The sequence below is a fragment of the Prinia subflava genome, chromosome 15 (genome assembly GCF_021018805.1).
Source record: "Prinia subflava isolate CZ2003 ecotype Zambia chromosome 15, Cam_Psub_1.2, whole genome shotgun sequence".
Taxonomy (NCBI): domain Eukaryota; kingdom Metazoa; phylum Chordata; class Aves; order Passeriformes; family Cisticolidae; genus Prinia; species Prinia subflava.
In genome coordinates this window covers 7429879-7451768 of record NC_086261.1, presented here as the reverse complement: position 1 = coordinate 7451768, position 21890 = coordinate 7429879, and the positions used below count along the sequence as shown (strand labels likewise).

The 21890-nt window shown below is 51.7% G+C and overlaps 1 protein-coding gene across 2 annotated transcripts; it reads left to right on the top strand.

Moving 5' to 3' along the window:
• Positions 1 to 6628: 6628 nt before the first annotated feature.
• Positions 6629 to 20169, top strand: DET1 (DET1 partner of COP1 E3 ubiquitin ligase). 2 transcript variants are annotated; one of them, XM_063412200.1, is made up of 5 exons: positions 6629 to 6722; positions 7379 to 8487; positions 11553 to 11743; positions 13390 to 13581; positions 17332 to 20169. In XM_063412200.1, exons 2-5 carry the CDS (start codon positions 7405 to 7407, stop codon positions 17519 to 17521), a joined length of 1656 nt encoding a protein of 551 aa, XP_063268270.1. In that variant the 5' UTR covers positions 6629 to 6722; positions 7379 to 7404; the 3' UTR covers positions 17522 to 20169. The 2 variants fall into 2 exon arrangements, with proteins under 2 accessions (XP_063268270.1, XP_063268269.1); XM_063412199.1 differs by lacking the exon at positions 6629 to 6722 and adding an exon at positions 6729 to 6946.
• The last annotated feature ends 1721 nt before the right edge of the window (positions 20170 to 21890 follow it).

Here is a 21890-nt window from a genome sequence, read left to right as displayed (position 1 = left end):
GCACCATCTCAAACTGAAGCTTACAGAGCTGGCAGAGGGAATTTGGATGATGCCAGAAGGAGGGTCAAGAAAGCAGCCCGCATTCCGGGAGCGATATCCACCAGCAGCAGCGTCGGAAGAGTTTTCCCTGAGGGAACAGGGGAGGTGGAAGCGCTTGCTGGGGGGAGCTGGGAGCGTAACCAGCTCATGTGCTGGCATTCCCCAGTTCCGCGACGTATTGGGGTAGGACACGTGTGTGTATGTGTATATTTGGGTGCCCTCACACACAGGCGAGGGTTCCCTCCTGGTTGCACGCTGCTCTCGCAGGATTTTGAAGCGGCAAAAGAACGTTTGGCTGCGTGGTACATCCCTGGATCACCGGGCACAGCCGGCAGCTACTCCACAACTCCTCCCGTGCCTTGTACAACCCCCGCCCGCTCCGTGTGCTCATCTGCGTGAACCAGACCCCCACCCCGCGCCTGTTCAGTTCTGCTTGCACCTTTTAGAGACACTGGAAAAACTGGCAGCCCTCACTCGTACCCATCTAATATTAAATCAGTGCTTTCCGTGGCTGCTGCTCCAGCACACAACCTGCAGGAAGGGGGTGAGCCTGACTGCTCCCCTGGAGCCAGCCCCCCAACAGTTCTCTGCTACAGACCCTGCACCCTGCTCTGAGCATCTTCCAGGGAGCTGCCCACAGAGCAGCAGCCTCAGCTTCCCCAGAGCTCTCCAAAGCCAGGTGAGTGCACCCTGTGCCACACTGGGGTGCTGAGCACAGCCACAGATCCCCAATTTACTGGCTGCACCCATAGCAACAGGGGGGGCAGAAGTGACAGAGCATTACAGGGGCTGTGGGTGCTCACCCAAATCTCCCAGGATGTGCCAAGAGGTCCAGGCTGTGCCCCTGCACTTCTGCTGCTGCCAGGGGGACAAATGCCAAGACCTTCCAGGCAGAAATTTCCACCTGTCAGACAATTCATATTTGGCTTCTTCCACCCAAAACCCAGGCCCAGCCTGAGTCCTCTGCATCTTTTGAGGGATGCATGGCAGAAACATGCCTCTGCTTATTCCTGCAGCTCCCAGCACTGCAGGAGCAGGATGTGAACAGCCTGACTCAAGCGGGATCCCAGGGGCAGCTGCATCACTGGGTTTGCTCAGGTCCTCAAGGATGGACCACAGAGTCACTGGAGCATGGACCACTTCCCCACCTGCCCCATGTCCCCATGCCACCTGTCCCTGGGAAGGCTGCTGTGGGGTCTGTCCCGGTTGTTTTGCTCCCATGACAGCCATCCCTGTGGGACCAGTGACTCTGTAGCTGCTGGGAGTCCATGCAGGCTCCAGTGGATCTGGGTCTGCAGGCATCTGTGGGCTCGGAGACACCTTCCAGGACTGCTTGGGGGGAGCTACCAAGGAGTTTGGCGACTTGCAGGGTCACCACTGGAGCATGTCTGGAGGGAAGGGACACAGCCTTCCTCTCACTGGGAATACACACACCAATCCCTGCATGCACATCTCCACCCTGCTCTTCTCCAAGCTTCTCACAGGTCCCAGAGCCTTCTTCTACCTTGCTCACTGCCTGCACATCCAAGTGACACCGAACAGAAGCACTTACCTGCTGCTTGCCCCACTGGAACTGAAAGGGCAGAGGGACAAAGCCCTTAGGACAGGCAGGGTTGGTCCTTCTTCCCCCACACGGTGAGGAGGACAGCTCCTCTCCTTCTCTTGCCTGCTGCCTCAGCATGCAGCATGGCTCCTGGCATCACCCAGGGCCCCTCAGGGCATGGCCATGCTGGGGTTTGGGTGCTCGACATGGCACCAGCCCTCAGGGTCCCCCTGATGAGGACCACAGCAGGGACAAGGTTTATTCCAGGGAACTGGCATAGAAGGAGGGCAGATGCCCAGTGGTGGGCATCTTCTGAGGTGGTCTGGGAATGCCAGCTGGCAAGGGGTGAAGACGCTGTAGACCCCCACACCTCCCAGGCAGGAGCATCCCAGCCCCTTCCACCTCGGGGGTTTTGTTGTCCCAGGGGTCGTTCTGTTGTTCTGTCCAAGCTGGGGGCACCCATCCAGGCTTTGGATTCCCAGGGGTCCCTTCCGGCTGCAGCCCTGAATTCTGCCAGCGGCGTTTGGGGCTGCAGCCCAGCGGGGTCCCCGGTGGGACGGGGGACACGGAGCGCAGCCTTACCTTGGAGGAGCCGCTACAGGGGAGGGGAACGGGACCCAGCCCGGGACGCCCCGGTCCCGGGAGGGCTGCAGTGGTGGAGGCAGGGGATGCAGGGATGCGGTGAGGCGGGCGGGATGGGATGCGGTGGGTGGATGGATGGATGGATGCAGGTTTGGGGGCTGCAGGTTTCCCCGCTCTCAGGTGCGGAGACAATAGCCAGGGCTCCTGTTGCAGCTGCAGACTGTCTCTTTAAACCCCTCATCAGCCCACAGGTGGCCCTGTCACCACCGTGGTCATCCATGACGTCATCGAGAGGGAGGGAAGGGGAGGAGGAGGAGGGGAGGGGGGAGAAACGCGATTCCCCTCCACAGCAAAAGTCCCCGAGCGCCCATGGCAACAGATCGCAAATGTCACTGCGCATCCCCGGGAGGAGGCTGCCGGGCTGCCCCCCCCTCGGGGGACACGGTGGGGGGACGGGGCTGTCACGCCACGGGTGGCACGGGGCACACAGGGCTGTCACCCCCACGGGTGGCACGGGGGTGGGCAGAGCTGTCACGCTGTGATGGGTGTATCGTAGGGGACAGGGCTGTCACCCCGCGGTGGCACGGCGGGGGCAGGATGGTTCTCCTCTGGCTGGTGTAAGGGAGGGGACAGGGCTGTCCCCCACACAGGGACCTGGCTGTGGGTTAGGCAGGTGGGCAGCTCCAGCTCTCACCACGGGATGTGGAGCGCTCGGAGGCCTCCCCAGCCCGGACACCCTGCAGCAGGGGTGGGTGCTGCTGAGCCCCTGCCCAGGAGGTGGCTTGTCCCCGATCCCCTGTGATCCCGATCCCCTGTGATCCTGATCCCTGCTCCCCAGCAGTGACACCCACCCCCCCAGTGGGCACCCCGAGAGGAGCAGGCACCCCAGTGAGCCCCCATCTCCTGCCCCTCTGGTCGTGCCCGTGCTCTGCCCCTGCAACAGGCTGTTTTGCCAAAACCAGGAAAATCGTGGAGGGTGTTTAAAGCAGATCTTGCCTTCAAGCAGGAGGCAACAAGACAACTGGTGTGTTGGAGCAAGAAAAGGGGACTCAGCCCTGAACCCACAGACCCCAGACTCGTGGACCACATCCCAGTGGTGATTTCATTAACAGCCTCTAAAATTTGTCCAGTTCCACTCCAAAATGAGCCTCTGACACCAGTTAAAAGCAGAGCAAGGGACGTTTTGGTGACAAAGACAGATTTCCTTAGAGCTGTGAAGGTCCACCAGTGCTGCACCCTGCAAACTTGGCTTTGATGGAGCCTCATCCCAGTGAGACCTGCCCAGCATGGGGAGAGGGGCTGCAGCTCCCATGGGCAGGGGGGCCTGAATCCTGGCTGTATTGGATAGGACCTGTTCACCTCTTCATGAAAATGTGCATGAATCCCCCTGCAATGAGAGCCCCAAACTCTGCAAATACGGATAAAGTCACTCCCTAGGCTTGGGGAAGAATAAAATATTTAATTACATCCTTGTTTTTTGGAGAGATGAAATACACCCAAAGACTCCCTGTTTCCTTTCGTCTTTTCTCACTCCAATAAGAGTTTTCCCCCAGCAGTTCTGATCTGATAAGTATTACATTTGCCCCAGCTGGTTCTGTAGTGATCTTTAGGGTGCTTTGCCCTAAAAGGGACCCCATGGAGGCAGCCAGTTGCAAAAGAACAGCCTCACTTATCCCTGCACACACTGGGGTTTGGGAAGCACCTCAGGGCTGCAGCATTCCTTCTCCACACCAGTATCCTGTACAAACTTCACCCTCTTATTTTACATATTAAGGAAAAAAAAAGCAGGGTGGGGTGGGAGGGGGTAATTTTCTTTTCCCTTGCCCTTGATGAAGAAGTTGACAGCCACCAAGGCCAGTGGCCATGAGAGGGGGCTGGCTCAGGACCTGGAGGGTTTTCTTCCTCCACAAGCACCCCTGTGACGAGATGGCCCTAATTTTCTCACAGGGATTTTACGCTGGGGGTTGTATTTGGCTGGGGGCAGCCGGGATGGGAGCAGCCCACCCCTGTGACCTCCCCAGCTCTGTTCTCCTCACACGTCCTCTCCAATCCGGGGAAAGCGGCCATGGGATCCAAGGCTGGGAAACTCTTGATAAACAGCCAAAGCAACAACAGCAGAAGGGTCCTTGCTTCAGGAACAGGAAAAAAACATCCAAAGCAGCCCAAATGAGCTGCAATATACTATTTTCTTTTTTTTCCTAACCCATCTGTTGGCTCTGGTGAAACCAGCTGGAGGTGGATGTGGCACTGGCAGGGCACTGGTGGGGCGGATGATGCCACAAAGGCACAGAGCATCTCTTTCCTTCTCTTTCCTTCTCTTTCCTGGCACAATGCTGACTGGACTTTCAGCCAAACTAGCCCAGTGGCATCCAAAGCCATGCACCCACAGTGGCTCTGCAAGGCTGAAGGAGCCCTGCAGCCCCCAGTGGTGCCCATATGACAACCCAGTAACCCTCAATTCCTCAGTAGCATCCATACCAGCCCCAGTATCAGAGCTTTGGGCATTAGGCTGGGGCTTGCCCTGTTCCTCTGCCTGGGGACGTGCAGAGGGACAGCCCACCTGTGTCCCAGCACAAGAGGGTGGGCACAGCCATGTGACCCCTGTTGCTGGACCCCAAATGGGTGGCACACAATGCTGTGGGAGGTGGGAAATGTCCCAGGAGTCCTGGTCTGGACTCTCACCTGCCTACCCCCAGGCCAAGATAAACCAGGATGAACTTTGTCCGCAGCCTTGTGCCTGCACTGAGATTTACTGCACAGATTCAAATCTCTGCCATGGCTGGAACTGCCCCAGCAGGGTCTTCCAACGATTCCCCAGTGGCGGGGAGGGGCTGCAGCTGTGAGCAGGGCTCTGGATGGAGTTCCCAGCTCCGGGAGCACCAGTTGCTGCTGTGTGAGCGGCTCTTTTGTCCGGTGAGCTGCCTTGTGGTGCTGCCTGCACGCCGGGCCGGTTGTTTTCATGCCAGCTGCTGTGTGCTTGGATGTTCTTCGGTATTTAGTTTGATCCTATTAAGGTGGATCTCAATTAATTAGGCAGGAGGCAGAGAGACAAAGAGGGACGCCGGGGCCATTCATTTTAGTCTTGTCATCGCGCCTTGTGCAACCGGCAGAGCAGGGAGGGACGGGATGAGGCTGCTGGGCACCAAACTGCTGGGAGATGGGAATGGGGCAGGCAGCTGGGGTGGCACTGGGGTCACCCAGAGGGCCCCCCAGGATCCTTGCCCGCTGCTCAGGGATGCCAGGCAGGCTGACATCACCCATCTCCACAGGAAGACAGCGGGGGGTTACACACAGCTCTTATCCCCTGGGGCAGTGGGATGCCCCACTGCTGGTGAGACCCTAAAGCATCCCATAAAACACATGAAGGATCCCTGGGGATTCAGCAGTGTCAGCTTTGCTGCAGCAAGAGCATCTCTCTTCCAAGCAGGTGACACGGGCTGGGTGCTGCTGTCGGACCCCTGTGGGTCCCCCTGCCCCACGGGGAGAGGGAACACCCCGCTGGGCTCTCCGGCGTCCCAGTTCCAGCATCCTGCCCTGCGCCCCCGCCCCCGGCTCCCACGCCTGCCGCTCGAGTGGCTCCAAGAGCCCGTGCATCGGCTCAGCCTCGGCAAGAGGCCGGCAAATGGATCTCAAGGGCCCCCTGACATTCCTCCTTCCCTCCCTTTGAAGGAGAAGTGCCCCTCAGAGCTGCCCTCGACGCTAATGCACAGGGCGGGAGGGGTGCTGCTAAAAGCCAAGGCGAGCAAAAGCCTTCCAAGCCTTCTAAGCCCCTTGGAGAGGCGAGAGAGGTGCCCGGGGGTGACCCCAATCTCTGCTGTTGGTGTTGGGGTGTACCCCAAAATGCTGCAGGGAGGTGTGATGTCTCCTGCAGCGTCTTTGTGCTGGGACTCGAGGTACAGGGGTGCAGGGAGTGATGGGGCCATGCCAGATCCTTCCTGGGGTTGGGGGAGCCTGGGATGCTCCAGGCATGGAGGGGGTTCAGGGGGCGTTTAGCTGCTGGGAGAGAGTGAAGGTTAATGTGGGGACTTGGGGATGCTTGGACGGGGTTTGCAGAGCGTGCTGGGATGAGGTGGCTGGGGTGGAGGAAGGATACAGGATGGGTCTAGAGTGGGTACAGAATGGGTGCAGAGGGTACAGGATGGGTTCAGGATGGGTGCTGGACGGTTCTGGGGTACTGGATGGGTTCTGGGGTGCAGGGTGGGTGCAGGGGGGGATGCTGGATGGATGCTAAGGATCTAGGATGGGTGCTGAGGTGCAGGGTGGGTGCAGGATGGGTGCAGGATGGGTGCAGGGTGGGTTCCGGGGTGCAGGATAGGTACGGGGGGGGTGCAGGATGGATTCTGAGGTGCTGGGATCCAGGATGGGCGCGGGGGTTGCCCAGGGCAGGGTCCTCCCGGCCGCCAGGGGGCGCGCCCCGCGTTCCCGGCACTCTGGCCCTGCAGGCCCCGTCTCGCTGGTCGGGGTCGGAAGCGGAAGGGCGGTGCCGCCCCCGCCGCTCTGCCGTGGCGGAAAGATGGCGGCGGCCATGGCATGAACGGGACTCGGCGCAGCCCCAGCGGTGAGCGCGGCCGCGACCTCTCCCCGGTCCTAAGCCGGCGTGGAGACCACCACGGCATCCGGTTCCCCCGTGTCCCTTCATCCCTCGGGGAAGGGAGAGTATCTCACCCAGCGGGAGATCTGGGATCCCCGATACCTTTGGCGGGCGGGCTCTCAGCTGTCCCCGGGCTTCCCTGGAGCTCAGTCCCTCCTCAGCCCCGGGGCTCCTCGTTTCCCTCTCGGCAGGTGGGCTCGGACACATTGTGGGTGATCCCTCCTGTGCCCCCTGCCCGCAGCTCCCTTCATTCTTTCCAGTCTGTACCGTGAGTGTGCTGCTTGTCAGGTCTGCATTTATCCCTGGCTTCCTGGACTCCCTTCTCGGTGTATCGAGGTTCCCTTTATTCCCTTGGTGTCCACCTGTGCCTGCGCCCCTGCCTGGCTCCCTCCTTCCCCTCCTGGTGCCCCGCTGTCTCTCTCTGTTCCGGAGGCATCTCTGCACTGCCCTTGTGTTCTCGGTGCCTCCCGCTGAGATCTCTGTCCAGTCTCTCCTCCAGCTCCCTGTGTCCCCCTGTGTCATTTCCCCTATCGCCAGTCCCTCGGGTGCTGTGGGTGCACACGAGCAGGTTCCCCATGCCCTGAGCTCCCCCCCTGTCCTGGGGCACGCTGCTCTCCCCGCAGGGTGAAGATGAGGTAGAGCTCCGACCATGGACCATGAGGCGCCCACGATCAGGCCCCGGCGCATCCAGAACCAGAACGTCATCCACCGCCTGGAGCGCCGCCGCATCAGCTCGGGCAAGGCCGGCACCCACTGGCACCAGGTCCGCGTCTTCCACCAGAACGTCTTCCCCAACTTCACCGTGGTCAACGTGGAGAAGCCGCCCTGCTTCCTGCGCAAGTTCTCCCCCGACGGCCGCTACTTCATCGCCTTCTCCTCCGACCAGACCTCGCTGGAGATCTACGAGTACCAGGGCTGCCAGGCGGCCGAGGACCTGCTGCAGGGCTACGAGGGGGAGATCCTGGCCAACGGCAACGACCAGAGGTCCGTCAACATCCGGGGCCGGCTCTTCGAGCGCTTCTTCGTGCTGCTGCACATCACCAACGTGGCCTCCAACGGGGAGCACCTGAACCGGGAGTGCAGCCTGTTCACGGACGACTGCCGCTACGTGATCGTGGGCTCGGCCGCCTACCTGCCCGAGGAGCCGCACCCGCCCTTCTTCGAGGTGTACCGCAACAGCGAGTCCGTGACACCCAACCCGCGCTCCCCGCTGGAGGACTACTCGCTGCACATCATAGACCTGCACACGGGCAGGCTGTGCGACACGCGCACCTTCAAGTGCGACAAGGTCATCCTGTCGCACAACCAGGGGCTGTACCTGTACAAGAACATCTTGGCCATCCTCTCCGTGCAGCAGCAGACCATCCACGTCTTTCAGGTGACGCCCGAGGGGACGTTCATCGACGTGCGGACCATCGGCCGCTTCTGCTATGAGGACGATCTGCTGACCCTGTCTGCTGTGTACCCCGAGGTGCAGCGGGACACGCAGACGGGGATGGCCAACCCCTACAAGGAGCCCTTCATCAACTCCCTGAAGCACAGGCTGCTGGTGTACCTGTGGAGAAGGGCCGAGCAGGACGGCAGCGCTATAGCAAAGAGAAGATTCTTCCAGTACTTCGACCAGCTGAGGCAGCTCCGCATGTGGAAGATGCAGCTCTTGGATGAGAACCATCTGTTCATCAAATACACCAGCGAGGACGTGGTCACGCTGAGGGTGACAGATCCTTCCCAGGTACGGAATCACAGAATGGTTTGGGTTGGAGAAGGCCTTAAATATCATCTAATTCCAACTGCCCTGCTAGGGGTCCATTAGATCAGGTGGCTCAGATACTGCCTCCCTCGTCAGGCTGCTCATTGCTTTGGGACAAGTGCTCAGGCATTACAGTGCTCTGAGCTGTTCCTTAATGAGCCTGCAAAGGTTATTTAGGATCCCTACTACCTGATCCTTGTGTGAACATATGATGCCTCTGATACTGAATAACTTCTGTATCTTTTCTTTCTTAATTTCATTGCTTCCTTCCTTCTCACCTGCAAAATGAGAAAGATCTGATGTGTTAGCAAGTCCCTTTCTCCAAGGATTGTTCCCCATGCTCACAGATGCTGTTCAATCCTCTTCACCTCCCCAAATCCCCTCCTGAGTTTATTTTCAGCCGATATTTTATATAGTGCATTTAAATTGTAGTCTCTCCCTTTTCTCATGTATCTTCAAGCATGTTTTTCAAATATAATAGTCTTCACTTTCCCTGGTACAATTACCATTTCTGTTCTGCCTACATACTTAGTCTTTCAAGCTTCAGTAAGAGGTAGTATTTATGATCTCTCCAAATTGGAGTAGCAGCTTTTAGATCAGGCTAATGGGCCAATTGCTTCTGTTTTCAATTTAGTACTAAAGAAGTCGAATTAGAGCAAATGTAGCTCAGTCAGTGCTGGGTCCCTCCAGATGTTTCACAACCCTGCATGTTGATCATCTCTTTTTACTGCTTTTAGAGTGGTTGGTCACATTTTGAGCCCTGTAAAACTAAGGGCGTTTTTTTTAGCTAATTTTTATTCCTTTGATCAGCTTGGTTTTATTCTGTTGAAAGTATTTAGCAAGAATTTATAACAACTCTCCAATGCACCATGTAGGTCTCATTGTTCCCCAAAGGTTTGTTTTCTCTCATGCACTTCTTTTCCCAAATCTTTGCCAGATCTAGGACTTATGTCCTAGAAGGAATGGACAGTAGCTCTTCGTGTGTTGCTTTTGTCCAGTTCTTCCTGGGAGATGACTCTAGTTTGTTTTGCTTTATTTTCCTCTTCTGTGGTGTTTGTTTGGTGGAGTTGCTTTGGGAGGAAATAGGTGAGGCTTTATCTAATCCATTTTGCCCATTGGTGTAGAGCTGAACGTCTTTCTCAGAAATAGGAAGGCTCTGTGGAAGTGACCTGCAGGGTTCTGCTCATTGCTGGTGTCTGGAATGAGCTCCTGACCCTGATGTAAATGTTTGTGGCTGGCTCAGCTCTGCACTCTGCTTTGATTATTAAGGCTTTTGTGCCTGGTTTGCTGCAGGGAGCTCTCGACTCTCTTCATCCCAGGGTTACTTTAAGATGCAGTTTGTGGTTTGTTTGCATTGTGCCTCGGGTGCTGGGTTTTGTGCTGGAGGAAAAGCCTCTCAGTTCTCAGTTCTTCCAGGAGATTATTCCAGATGTGGAGCAGTCTCCACACACCTGTCTGAGGGTAGGCCTTGTGTTAGGACTTCCTGAATAAAACTCAACTCACAAAAGAACTACAGCTCCCATTTTTTTCAGTCTGTCAGACAAGGAACATAAGATTTCATCCAATTTTAGGCTTCTCTCTCCCCTTTAGCTTCTCTGCCAAGAAGATAGAGGAGTTGCTGTTCATGGCTGTGGGTTGTGTGTTTCTTGTCTGGGTCTGCACTGTATCCTTTGAGATCTTTAGGAGTATGCTGTGCATAGGTAGCTTGGGAGTTTGTTGCTGTTACAGGCTTGACAGCATTGCTGTGTGATCTTTGTGGCACTCAGCTGCTACCTCTCATGCTGTGATGATGTTTTGGTGGTGTTACAGGTGCTGCAAAAGCAGTGAGGGTTTCCCTGCTCAGGGACATCCTGTACATATGTCTCTGTGTTAACCTGGCAAAGGAACTTTTTATTTAAAGTTAGAGGATACTCCCTGCAGTCTTCAGTGATTTAAACAGTTTTTTCCTTCTGCTGTCTTCTGTTTTTTTCTCTCTGCTCCAACCCTTTATTTCAGAAGGGCTTCCCTTTCTTCAGGCAGTAGTCTAGTGAGTAACCTCATCCAGTGTGCTTTGTATGGACATGTGGGGGCTGGATTGTATTATCACAGTTTATTTTGGGGCTGTAAAACAATCAAATCTTGTGATGTTTGCAGGTGGGTGGGGTGGACAGAGTGCCTGCCGTCATCCCTAAGCGTTGTTTGGGAGCAGGAGTTGAAGCATTGAGGAATTGCCTCTGTTGACAGAAGATTTAATCAGATATGTGTCTATTCCACAGGAATTCCCTTTGAAGTAGGGACAGGTTCTCATTTTGGGGGGTCAGCACTCCTGTCTCTAATGAAAGCTACTTTTAATGACCAAGAATTAAATATGCCCTGTCCCAATGGGATGGGAATGTCATCTCCCCGTGATGTAGCTGTGCTGACACAATGTCACCTTTTTTCCCAATTTCTTGCTCATTCATGCTAGGATTCATTTCCATTGCCAATCCACAGCATGATACAAGGGCCATCTTGCACAAGAATGTCAGCATTAAGAAGAAGTCATTAATGTCTTCCAGATTTTCATTTCTGTGTTGGCAGGGTACCTGGAGGGCACAGCTTTTTGTGGGCAGTGGTGGAGTGTACAGTACACTAAAAAGGCTCATCTCTGTGTGATGCAGATATTAAGGAGGGAAAGAAAATAATGTATGCAGAGGTAAAAATAATTTAAGGTTAGCTAGCTCTGTATCTGAAGTCATTTTGTCAGCAGGAATGAAAATTAAATTTGGCACTTGAGTAAGTGTTTTGGATTTGGAGGAGAACAGAGAAGAAGAGAAAACAGTACGGTTGCATCTAGTTTGAGCTGAAAAATTGCAAGCCTATTAAGTTTTTGTAAATAATCACAGCTGAGAGGTGGATAATTTGGTATGTGTTGAGGCAATCCAGTAGGAGAATGGATTAGTGTGAGGATGTAGGATTCTCCTGTGCTGTGGAGAAATTTGGATAGGGTCTGTGGTGTGATATGGGGAGAGGGAAGGGACAGCTTCCCCACCTATCCTCTCCTGGGTAACCTCTGCCTCTCTCCTCAGCCGTCATTCTTCGTCGTGTACAACATGGTGACCACGGAGGTCATTGCTGTGTTTGAGAACACGTCTGATGAGCTGCTGGAGCTGTTTGAGAACTTCTGTGACCTCTTCAGGAATGCCACCCTGCACAGTGAGGCTGTCCAGTTCCCCTGCTCAGCTTCCAGCAACAACTTTGCCAGGCAGATCCAGCGCCGGTGAGCCATTCGGAGCATGCTTTATTCCGTATAGACACACGCTCACCCCCGTCCGCTGAAGGCCAGTATCAAATACCAACCCTGACAAAACCACTTCCTTTGGTCCCCTTTGCCAGGTGGTGCAAGGGTCAGGACTACATGTGGTTCATCTTGCAGCCTGATGCATCTGATTTTATGTTCCACAGCATTTACCTCGTTAGAGGAAGGAACAAAGCAGTTGCAAGCTGCTGCTTAGAAGAAAGGAAAGGAATTTTGAGGGAAAGATGTTTCTGGCTTTCCTTGAGCAGTAACTCTTTTGGAGGTTATTAAAATGTTACTGCCCAGTAGCTTTGGTCCCTGAAGATATGATTTGCCAGCATGTCCAGATGCTGGCAAGATCCAGTTGGGTATATTTTGCCAAGTGACGTTTTCTGAATTTAGTGTGTACCAAACTGTGTTCTGTAACATTTCCTCGACATCAGTCACCAGCCCATGGTTCTCATCACTGTATTAGGAGAAAGGAAACTCATCTGCTTAGATCTGTTGTGAAAGCTGAGCAAAATACCAAAATAACCTGGGTTTCTAGAATATGCTGTAACAGTCAGATGTGGTTTTAATGAGACAGCATGTGTTATTTCTCCAGGAAAATTCTGTTGTGACTCAGTTTGTTTTGTTCTTTGACTGACTTGTTTCTCATCATCCAAGGTACTTGGCATCCACTTATGGGCATCAAGCTTCTGTTGACTTTAGGCTGATGTCACATAAGTCTGACGAAGTTGGCTATGTCTCTAACTTTCTAGAGCAGCCTGTCAGGAAATCCATAATGCTTAATGGGAGTGAGAATGAGAGAGCTCACTGAAGACTCATGAAGAGCAACTCCTGCCTTTTGTTAAAGTAGAAAGGGGAGTCTTTTCATCCCCTTGCTACAAGGGCCTGTAACAGGAGTGTTGTAACTTTCACAGCAAAGTACCATAGAGCACAGCCCACAGTGAGCTGGCTTCTGGCTGAGTGTTTACCCTCCTTGTTGTATGACGTCCCTGCAGCTGATCTGACTATTCTTGCACATAAAAAGTTTCAAATTTTACTTGGAAAGAGAAATCTACCCTGTGTTCATCTCTCCACAAGGAAGAAGTTTAAGCGTGCTATAATTTCTGGAGAGCTTTATGCTTCTCATCAAGGTTCTTCTTCATCTAAGGTTTCTTCCTTTATGTATTTAAAACAATGGGTGGAGAGAAGAGGATTGTCAAGTCAACATTAAGGGCTCAGCTGTTACTGTGAAAACCCCCTGGCTTTTGCTCCTGCTGTTTCCAGGCTTTGTGGTAAAACTTAGATTGATTGATAAGCTGCTAATCTATCTCTCCCTGTTTCTGATCCTGTTCATTTCCTGTACTGCAGAGCAACTGGGTCCAGACCTTGTGGGTAGGCACATTCTTCTCCTCCTGTCACTCTGGACATTCTGAGTGAGACAGTAATGATGAGGGAGGATGAAAAGGTCAGCAGAACTGGTTGATGCTTGAATCACTGTGATACATCTTTGGAAGTGAGCTGTTTTAGTTCTTCCACTGCAGCTGTTTGCTTTCCCTAGCAGTTTTCCTGCTTAATTTATTTAAGATGTGCTGTTCACCCGTGGCCCTTGTGAACAGAAGGTGTCTCTTGGTTTGCTGCAGGTTCAAGGACACGATTGTGAACGCCAAGTACGGAGGGCACACGGAGGCCGTGCGGCGGCTGCTGGGGCAGCTCCCTATCAGCGCCCAGTCCTACAGCGGCAGCCCCTACCTCGACCTGTCCCTTTTCAGCTACGATGACAAGTGGGTGTCAGTCATGGAGAGGCCCAAGACCTGTGGTGATCACCCCATCAGGTAAGGGCCGGGCCAGGGAGCTGTATGGTGAGGAGAGAGTGCAAGGAGTCACTGTAAATCGCCTCTGCCGTGTGGCGTCAAGCACGCAGAGTAGGGAGTAGATTGAAGCCTTTCTCTCAGGAAATCCTTTCACAGGGGTTTTATTTCAGCAGTCCCACAAAACTTGGCCTCTCTTCTTTACAGTAATGTGTATGTGTGGGAGGGCTCTTCATGTTTTCTCGCTGAGCTGCTCTGCTCTGGGGAAGGTTTGGGTGGTGAAGTCTCAGCCTTTTCCATATGAATGGTCTTGTTCCTCCTCCTCTTCTTGCAGTGCTGCCGTTGTGTTTGGGTTGCAGTGATACAGCTCTGATGTCTGCTTTCCCATGCTGGAAGGATCCTCTCTGAGCATGTGGGTTTAGTTGGCAAGGATTGTCTGGTTTGTCCTGTGAATAAAATAGTATCTGGGCTAGGTGTTACTCAGAAAGCTTGTGGTATTGACTGAGCTCTTTTCAGACTTCCCTTGTTTACTCTTCTCACCCTGGGAGCTGTACTTCCTTTCATACTCCCTTCTCTCTATGATCTGTAGGAGATTTCTGTCTGTAGTAGGAATTTTAGCCAAGTGTCAGGGCCATTCTGTGCCTCTTCTGTCTGAGTCTCCAATGCTGGCAGAGAGAGTAAGTCTGAGCTTGAGAATAAGGAGGTTTGCAATGCTTCTTGAAGAAACATCAGGACTATTTATTTCTTTGTGTTGGCTTGCAGCCGTGGCTGCAAGAGGTAGTAGTTAAAAACCCAACATCTCCAGCTTGGAAGGCTCAAAGAGCCTGAGTTATCCAGGCAGAATAGTCTTTCTGCTCATAGTACTGCAGAAGCAAACCTGAGCTCTGGAAACAAAGAGAGCCTTCAGTGCCTGAGTGCTTTGTTTAGTGATTGCACACATGTTGGGGGCTCAGGCAGCCTAGGGAGATCATTCTGGACCGCTTCCCAACTTTATTTTCATCAATGCATTCTCAAAAAGTGGTTTCATATCTCCCCTGGCCCTGACTCAGGTGGCGGGGAACTTCTGATTATTCCTGCACTCTCAATTCCCAAATTATGTATATTTAATTGATTCTTCTGCCTGTATGATTTGGTTTGATCTCCAGCTTCCATGTTATCTGCAAAGAAAGCCTGCCCTTTTCCCCCTTGTCATGCTTGACGTTGGGAAAACTTGCAGGGTGGCAGTTGTCTGCCAGCGCCAACCTGCGCCCGGCTCCCGCGGACAAAAGGCAGCAGAACCGCAGTCATTTGCTGCGGTGGAGTCTTTGTAGTAAACAAAGCCAAGTGCCACCTTCCCTCCCTCCCCTGAGCAAACCAGCATTTCAGAGCCAGAGCTTTTAAAGCTCAAAGCTGTGCAGAGTCAATTAGGACTTGAATAGAGCCTCGGAGCAGTGGGGCTCCTGGTTTTTGGAAAGTAAGCAGAAGATGAGGCGCTAACCTTAACCATTCAGTAGCTGAAATAGTGCTGCTGTGGTTCTCACATGCAAAACAAAGGGATTAATAAAATAATGCCAGCTGCCTGTTGGGGTTAGAGGGCTTGAAAATGAGGGAGCACAGAATTTGTAATATAAGTCCTGTAATTGTCTGGAATGGAAAGCCCTTCAGTAGCTAAGGGTGTTTTAATCTGTGTGCAGTTTCCTGGCATGATGTGTGAGCTAGGAAGGCTTCCAGACCTTTTCCACATCAATTCAATATTTCTGTGCACTCTGTTCTTTTAACCCTTAATGCTTCTCTGCATCCCAGAAGGTTCAATTCTGCCTGCTTAAGAGACCAGTGGTTGTTTGCTGTCAGGTGGGAAGGACTTTAGGTTCCCCTCACCACCACCTTCCAGTCTCTTTTTCAGGAGGCTTGAAGAGATATTCAGTGGGTGAAATGATGGCAGTTGAGGGAAGAGGCTCTAACACAGCTCTACCTATAGCAGGGGGTCTCTAAAATCCATCTAGATGGCTAATAAGGAGCCATTTAACCAAAGAATTGGTCTGCAGACAAATCTTCCATTTTCCTACGGTTTGAAAAGGCTGGTCTTGCTGTTTCTGTTGACATACAATTTTATATTGCAGTGCCTAATTTATCCTCAGAATGAGAGCCTATGGAAATGGCCTCTGATTGCAGAGCACTTTTAAAAATACCTTTAAAAATACCAAACTGAGCACATCTTTAAGATTACAGGGAGCTTCATCTTGAGTAGTAAATTGTTGTGAATTGGGGGAGAGAGGAACAGATGGGGGACTGTGCTTTATTTAAAGAATGACCCTCTGCATACCCAGCCTTGTGTAGGAGGGAAAGGGCTTTTTGAAAAGCCAAATACCAAGATTGTGACTCTCTTGCTGGGTTCTTGTGTGCAATTTTCAGGCAGGGCTGGCTGGCACTTTGATTCAGAGGAAGGGAAAGGAGAGTGGCCCTCCAGGAAGAACATGAGGTTCTCAATAGGCTGTGTTGTTAAAATGTGGAGTATGTCTGCTCCTGAAACAGCATTGCTGGTATCTGTCATCATCTGTTCTTCCAGGCTGAGAGCTGAGTGCATTGTATTGCTGGCAGGGGGGAGATGTGCTCCAACATTAAAAGCATCCTTGGAGTTAAAATCAGAGGAGAATGCAAAATACCCGCATGCACTAAGTGTTGGTGGAAAAGAAAACAGCTGGGAGGCATAATGGCAATTCTGTGCCCGAAGTTGGAAGAGGTCTAATGAAAATGGTCTAACAAACAGAGACAACTTCAGGGTGAGGACTTGAATTAGAGCCCAGTTACTTGGTGAAGGTACCACGTCCAGAAACCTCCACTGCTACATCCCAAAAGCCTTCTCCAAAGGCTCAGGAAGGCTGGGATCCTTGCAGAGTCCTGTGTTCTGACAGCAGCAGAGGACAGTGCTGTTACCTGGGCTTATGTCCATTACACAGAGTGTTCAGGGGAGGTTCAAGAAGCAAAGAGCTTCCCTGGACTCACCAGTCTCTTCAGTGCTGTTTGTCTCATCCCCCTGAAAATGTTCCCTCTGTGCTGGAGCTGTGTGCCAGAGCTCATCTGTTTGGAGATGCACATGAGCCTGACCCACAGGCAGGTGTGTGGGTGACAGCAGAAAGTCATAAGGTTTTCCTTGACTTCTGCCCTTGCTGTGGCTATTGAATCCAGTTCATCAGGTACCTCCTGCACAGTCTATCTTGTTAATGCTTTCTTGATGGCAATCCAGAAGGAATTGCAAAGCCTTGCTTGAACTGTACAGTACAACATGGCATCCTTGAGCAGGATTGGATCGACTTCCTTGACTGAACAGGGAGGTAGCAGGCACAAGGACAGCAGTGTAAAGTCTTCCCTGGCAGTAGCAGGGGGAGGAAAGGGTGGCCTGACACTCAGTGAAGGCCATTGCTAAGGGAAGGGATCTCAGTTCTGTACAGTATAGGGATCAAGGGGAGCAGCTTGCATGAGGAGAGGATGGAGAGCCAGCACAGCTGGGGTCTGAACCAAACTTACTCCCTCTTGTGAACTCAGCTTTTTCCATCAATGTGACAGGCAGAGCTCTCTCATTGCTAATAGTAAAAGTGATGCTTTTCTAGACAGTGGAAAACAACTGCCCCGACAGGGACTTTCCTGTGAAGCCAAGAGCCAGACACCCAGCTGAGGGCATTCTGCCCCTCAGGGAGCGCCAGAGCTTGAACAAGGCACTTGTCTCTGTGTGCGAAGAGCCCAGATGGCAAAGTCAATAGTCGGGAACAGCCATAATTGACTTTCTCTTCCTTTCAGATTTTACGCTCGTGATTCTGGCCTGCTGAAGTTTGAGATCCAGGCGGGGCTCCTGGGGCGCCCCATCAATCACACGGTGCGGCGCCTGGTGGCCTTCACCTTCCACCCCTTCGAGCCCTTCGCCATCTCGGTGCAGCGCACCAACGCTGAGTACGTGGTGAACTTCCACATGAGGCACAGCTGCACCTAGAGGCGCTGGGGCTGCTCTCCTTGGCTCTCTGCCATGGCTGCACCAAAGCCGGACACTCGCACCTTCCGGGAAACCAAACCATCGCTCGTGGAGAGAAGCCTCACCTGGGAGCTCCTACCAGCAGCACTCGCAGGGCCCTCAGCCTGTGGAAAGCTGATCCTCCCCAGTTTGGGGGTGGATGCTCCTTCTGACCCTGTTTGTACTGTGGAGAGCCCCCTTCATTGAGTGCTGCTGTCCTTCCCTCTTCCTGTTGATGAACAAAGCTGAGGTTCCTTTCCTGGTTTCCCAGAGGCATGGCTGTTTTCCATCCTGCTGTGGGTCTTAGGATGGCAGAGATGGAGCTTTGCATCACACTTGTGGAGCTCTCCCTTCTGCACTGGTGCTCTCCTACCTTGTTGGACAAATGGCCTGTCACAGAGGGAAGGGATGGGAGCCATGGAAAGGGCTTGGATGCAGCTACCCTTGTTTGTATCTTCAGAATCGCTAGGGAAATAAGATCCTGCTCTCATCCACACAATCTACTCACATCATTTTAATATGCAAGAGGTCAGGAAAAAAGGTGTGGGAAATCACTACAGTTGAGAGACATGAGGTGTGTTCCTGACTCTTATGCAAGTTACTTAATCTTTGTGCCTTAATACTGTAAAAGCTCCCAAGGGAGAGGTGGTGTTACACCAGCAGGCCAGGGCAGCTGGTTGTGTCTGTAACACACGAGGAGGTGGGTGCAGGAGGAAGGTGGCTGTCTGGGAAGGGTGTGGGGAGCAACAGCAGCTCCTTGGTCATGTCAGAAGGACTTCTCTGCCTCATGGGGGATAAACCTCACAGCCATCTTCATGTTCTGCTGCTGAGGGAGACCCAGCTGCTGGCACCCTCCTGTGTGTTGGAGTACCAGCGTAGAAAATTAGTAGGATTTGCCCAGGAAGAAGGGTGGAGACCTGAATTCATGTTCACTGCTGTGGATGGGCAGTTTGGAGATGAACTTGTTGACTAAGGTTGCTTACCTCTGTCTGTTTGATACACTGTTCTCTGTGAGAACCCAGATGCTGTTTCCAGGCTTCAGAGCACAGCTGGCCGGTGTATCAGTGTTGGCTGGACCATGGCAGTATTTGTGCTGCTGATAAATTAAGCTCCTGGGTGTAATTACCTGCCACTGGGCTGGTGAGGATGCTGGCGTGCCCTTCTCTCTTAAAAGTGGAGGTTTTGGCTGTAGGCCAGCATTTAGGGGTTTTTACACGAGGCCTGGTTTATGACTGCTGCCAGGCAGCACAACCATCCCAGCATCACGATGTGCTCCATCAGAAGCTGGAGCCTGTTCTTGTCCCATTCCTTTAGCGGGTACAGTGGGGGCAGTAGAAAATTGGTGCTAATACACAGGAGACCCTCTCCATTAAAGGACCCTGTGGGTGTGTTGACTGGACCAAAATGAGCTGTGGGTGATGTGTTGTAGCCACATGCCTGTGAAGAGGAGTGTTGGTGTAATGCATTCATTTTGCTGGTGATGCACCAGAGAAGAGCTGTATGGGTGGGGGTGCCAGCTCATGGTATGAGTGGTGGACCTCAAAATTTAGGGTGTCCTGGGCTCCTTGAATCAGCCTTTGCTCTCTGCCTCACCATACTTCTCTCCTGGCCTTGCCAAACATATTTCTAGGGAAGACATTGCATTTCACTGCTCTTTTCCTGGTGTTTGCACTGTTGGTGTCTCAGGTCTGTCAGGAGTGCCAGGAGGTCAGGAGACTGCTAACAGAGGAGGTGTCAGTGCATTAGCTGCAGGTTCCTCTCATCTAATAACACTATTTGTCGAGGTTTTAGGGTTTTATCCTGTGATCTGTTCCTCAAACATTCAATTAAAGCTCCAAGTGGAGAATCGTTTGCACACTGTAGATCATGGATTTACCTCCCTCTGCACCACTCACAGCTGTTCACACTTCAGTATGAGACTTATTTTTTCCCCTCCAAGCTTCCAGCAGCTCCATCTGAGACTGTTTGCTCCTTGGTGTCACAGCCTTGGGAAGTCAGTGCTTACTAAATTAGCTGTCAGACCTCCATTGAGACTCTTTCTTTTCAGTGGCAAAATTATAAACGTCAGAATTTCTGTAGTAGGGGCTTTTGCCAAATTCAGGCTGTCCTGTGTGAAGCAGAGAGTGTGGCACGGATTGTTGGACATGGAGTTGAGAAAGAGATCTGTTCTTAGCTCTGCCATTAAATTCTGAGGCTGGGGGCAAATCTTGTGTTCCAGCTGGTGTTTTCTTCTCTGTAAATGAGGCCAAAAATATATTTTCAGCTTTTGTAAAACACTTTGAGATTCATGGATAAAAAGCGCTGGATAAGTGCTAAGTATTTTCTTATTATGTTTGCAGACAAACTGATCATACTGGGTACTAATTGCCTTGGAGTAACATAGCAGATCCTCTGGTCTTGGCTGCTGCATTTTATATCAACAACAGAGTTAATTTTATTACAGAAATGTATGGAAAGAAAAGTCTCTCATGCTTGAAATTTTGATGCTTTTATTTAAGAAACAAAAAGTGTGTGTGGTGAGGAGGGTGGGAGAAAAGGGGAGATATTTTCTACCTGATATTTTTCCTAGGTTAGGGTAAAGATTTGTTAGCAACACAAGACAAAAACAGAATAAACAGAATTTGCTTTAAGAGTCTGATTTGTTGTCTTTGTCTTCCAAAAATCTGAATGGTATAAATGGGAATTCCTTCGCTAAGAAGAGGTGGCAGGGGTGTGCCTTGGACTGTGCAGACATATCACATGGGAGCTTGCTGCCTCTTCCTGGCACTTGGAGTACAAGTGTGCTTAAGAATGTTCCCACCTGAGGCATTTCTGTAGTTCCTGCAGATTCCTCAAATTCTTGTCTGCATGAACTAATGCCAGGAGTGGAATTCTTGGTTACATTTTGTATATTATTACTAGCCCAGCTTGTGTTCAGGGACTCTTCTGTTATTCCATTTACAGCATTTATCTAACCTTTTGGTCATTTTCTGCTTAATCAAGGGATGAAAGCTTGTTGTGGTTTAAGCCCAGCTGGCAACTCAGCCCCACAGAGGCACTTGCTCACTCCCTCACCAATGGGACTGGGGAGGGAATTGGAAAAGTGAAAGTGAGAAGACTTGTGGGTTGAGAGAAACGCTGATTAAAGGGTAAAACAAAAGCCACATGCAAGCAAAGCAAAACAAGGAATTAATTCACACTTCACATGATCTAGCAGGTGTTTAGCCATCTCCAGGAAAGCAGGGCTCTGTCCTTTGTAACTGCCCCAGCCAAAACCAGCACAAAGCTGAACACACCTTGCTTGGCAGAGCAGCCTATCCACTGCTTTTAGGTTGGACTGAGGCACTCAGATTTTCCATGTGCTGCTCCCTGCCTCTTTGCAGAACCTGCAGCATCCCTGTTTGTGTTAGTTCCTCTAACCATCTGCATCTGGAGCATGAAAGTGATTTTCCTTTGAGCCTTTCCTCCATTTCTCAGATGCTTTCTTGTGCAGACCTTGAGCATGCCAGAAAGCTCTTGAGCCCGTGGCTTTTCAGGTAGGCACTAAGTGACAAGGAGATGCTTGAGCTGGAAACTGTGTTTGACAGGCAGCAAAATCCCATCTTTTGTCACTTGTTGTGCTGCCTTTGCTTTAAGAAAAAAAAATAAAGTAGTGAAAGCAGGACAGTTGCATTATTTCTGATATAAAAGGCATTAGACAGCAAGGCACAGAAATTCCATTAGAGTTGAATGTATGGATACGTTTAAGATGTGTCCCTACTAAAGATTCCTATCAATTAACCTTCCAGTGCTCATGGCTAGCCCTGATTGAGGTGTCTGTGTGTACTGACAGGACCTTCCTTTTTCTCAGGTGCTGCATCTATTAAGCTCTTCCCTTGGTCATTTTGACCCAGCTAGAAGAATCAGATTTCTGATGCTTTAAGGAATCTCTGTTTTTCTTCTTTATGACCTGTCTTGCTGCTTTTCTGCTCGTTTTTCCTGCAAGGATCTCTCAGGGCTGTGGGCAGAGAGGTGGAAAAGGGATAGCAATGAGACAAATCTGCCTGTTGTCCTTCTGTGAGCCTTTATCAGACAGGTGCACGCTGCAGAGCAAATGATGTCCTGTGGGCAACAGGACGGGATTTTGAGGGTTTACTTCATCCTTACTATGCAAGTTCCAGAGTCTGTCATTGATGTGCCTGAATCTTGTGCTTCCCTGTCTTGTTACGTGGTTGTAAAAGATTTTCTGGTCAAATACTCCTCAGGAGGAGGGAATGGTGAAATGGCTTTTTATTTTTTTTATTGTTTTCCTTGCTCCAGGGCTGTGGGGACTGTGGGCTGAGCTGTGCAGTGCAGTTCCAGCCTGGTGCTGGCTCAGGCAGCCCCAGCCCCT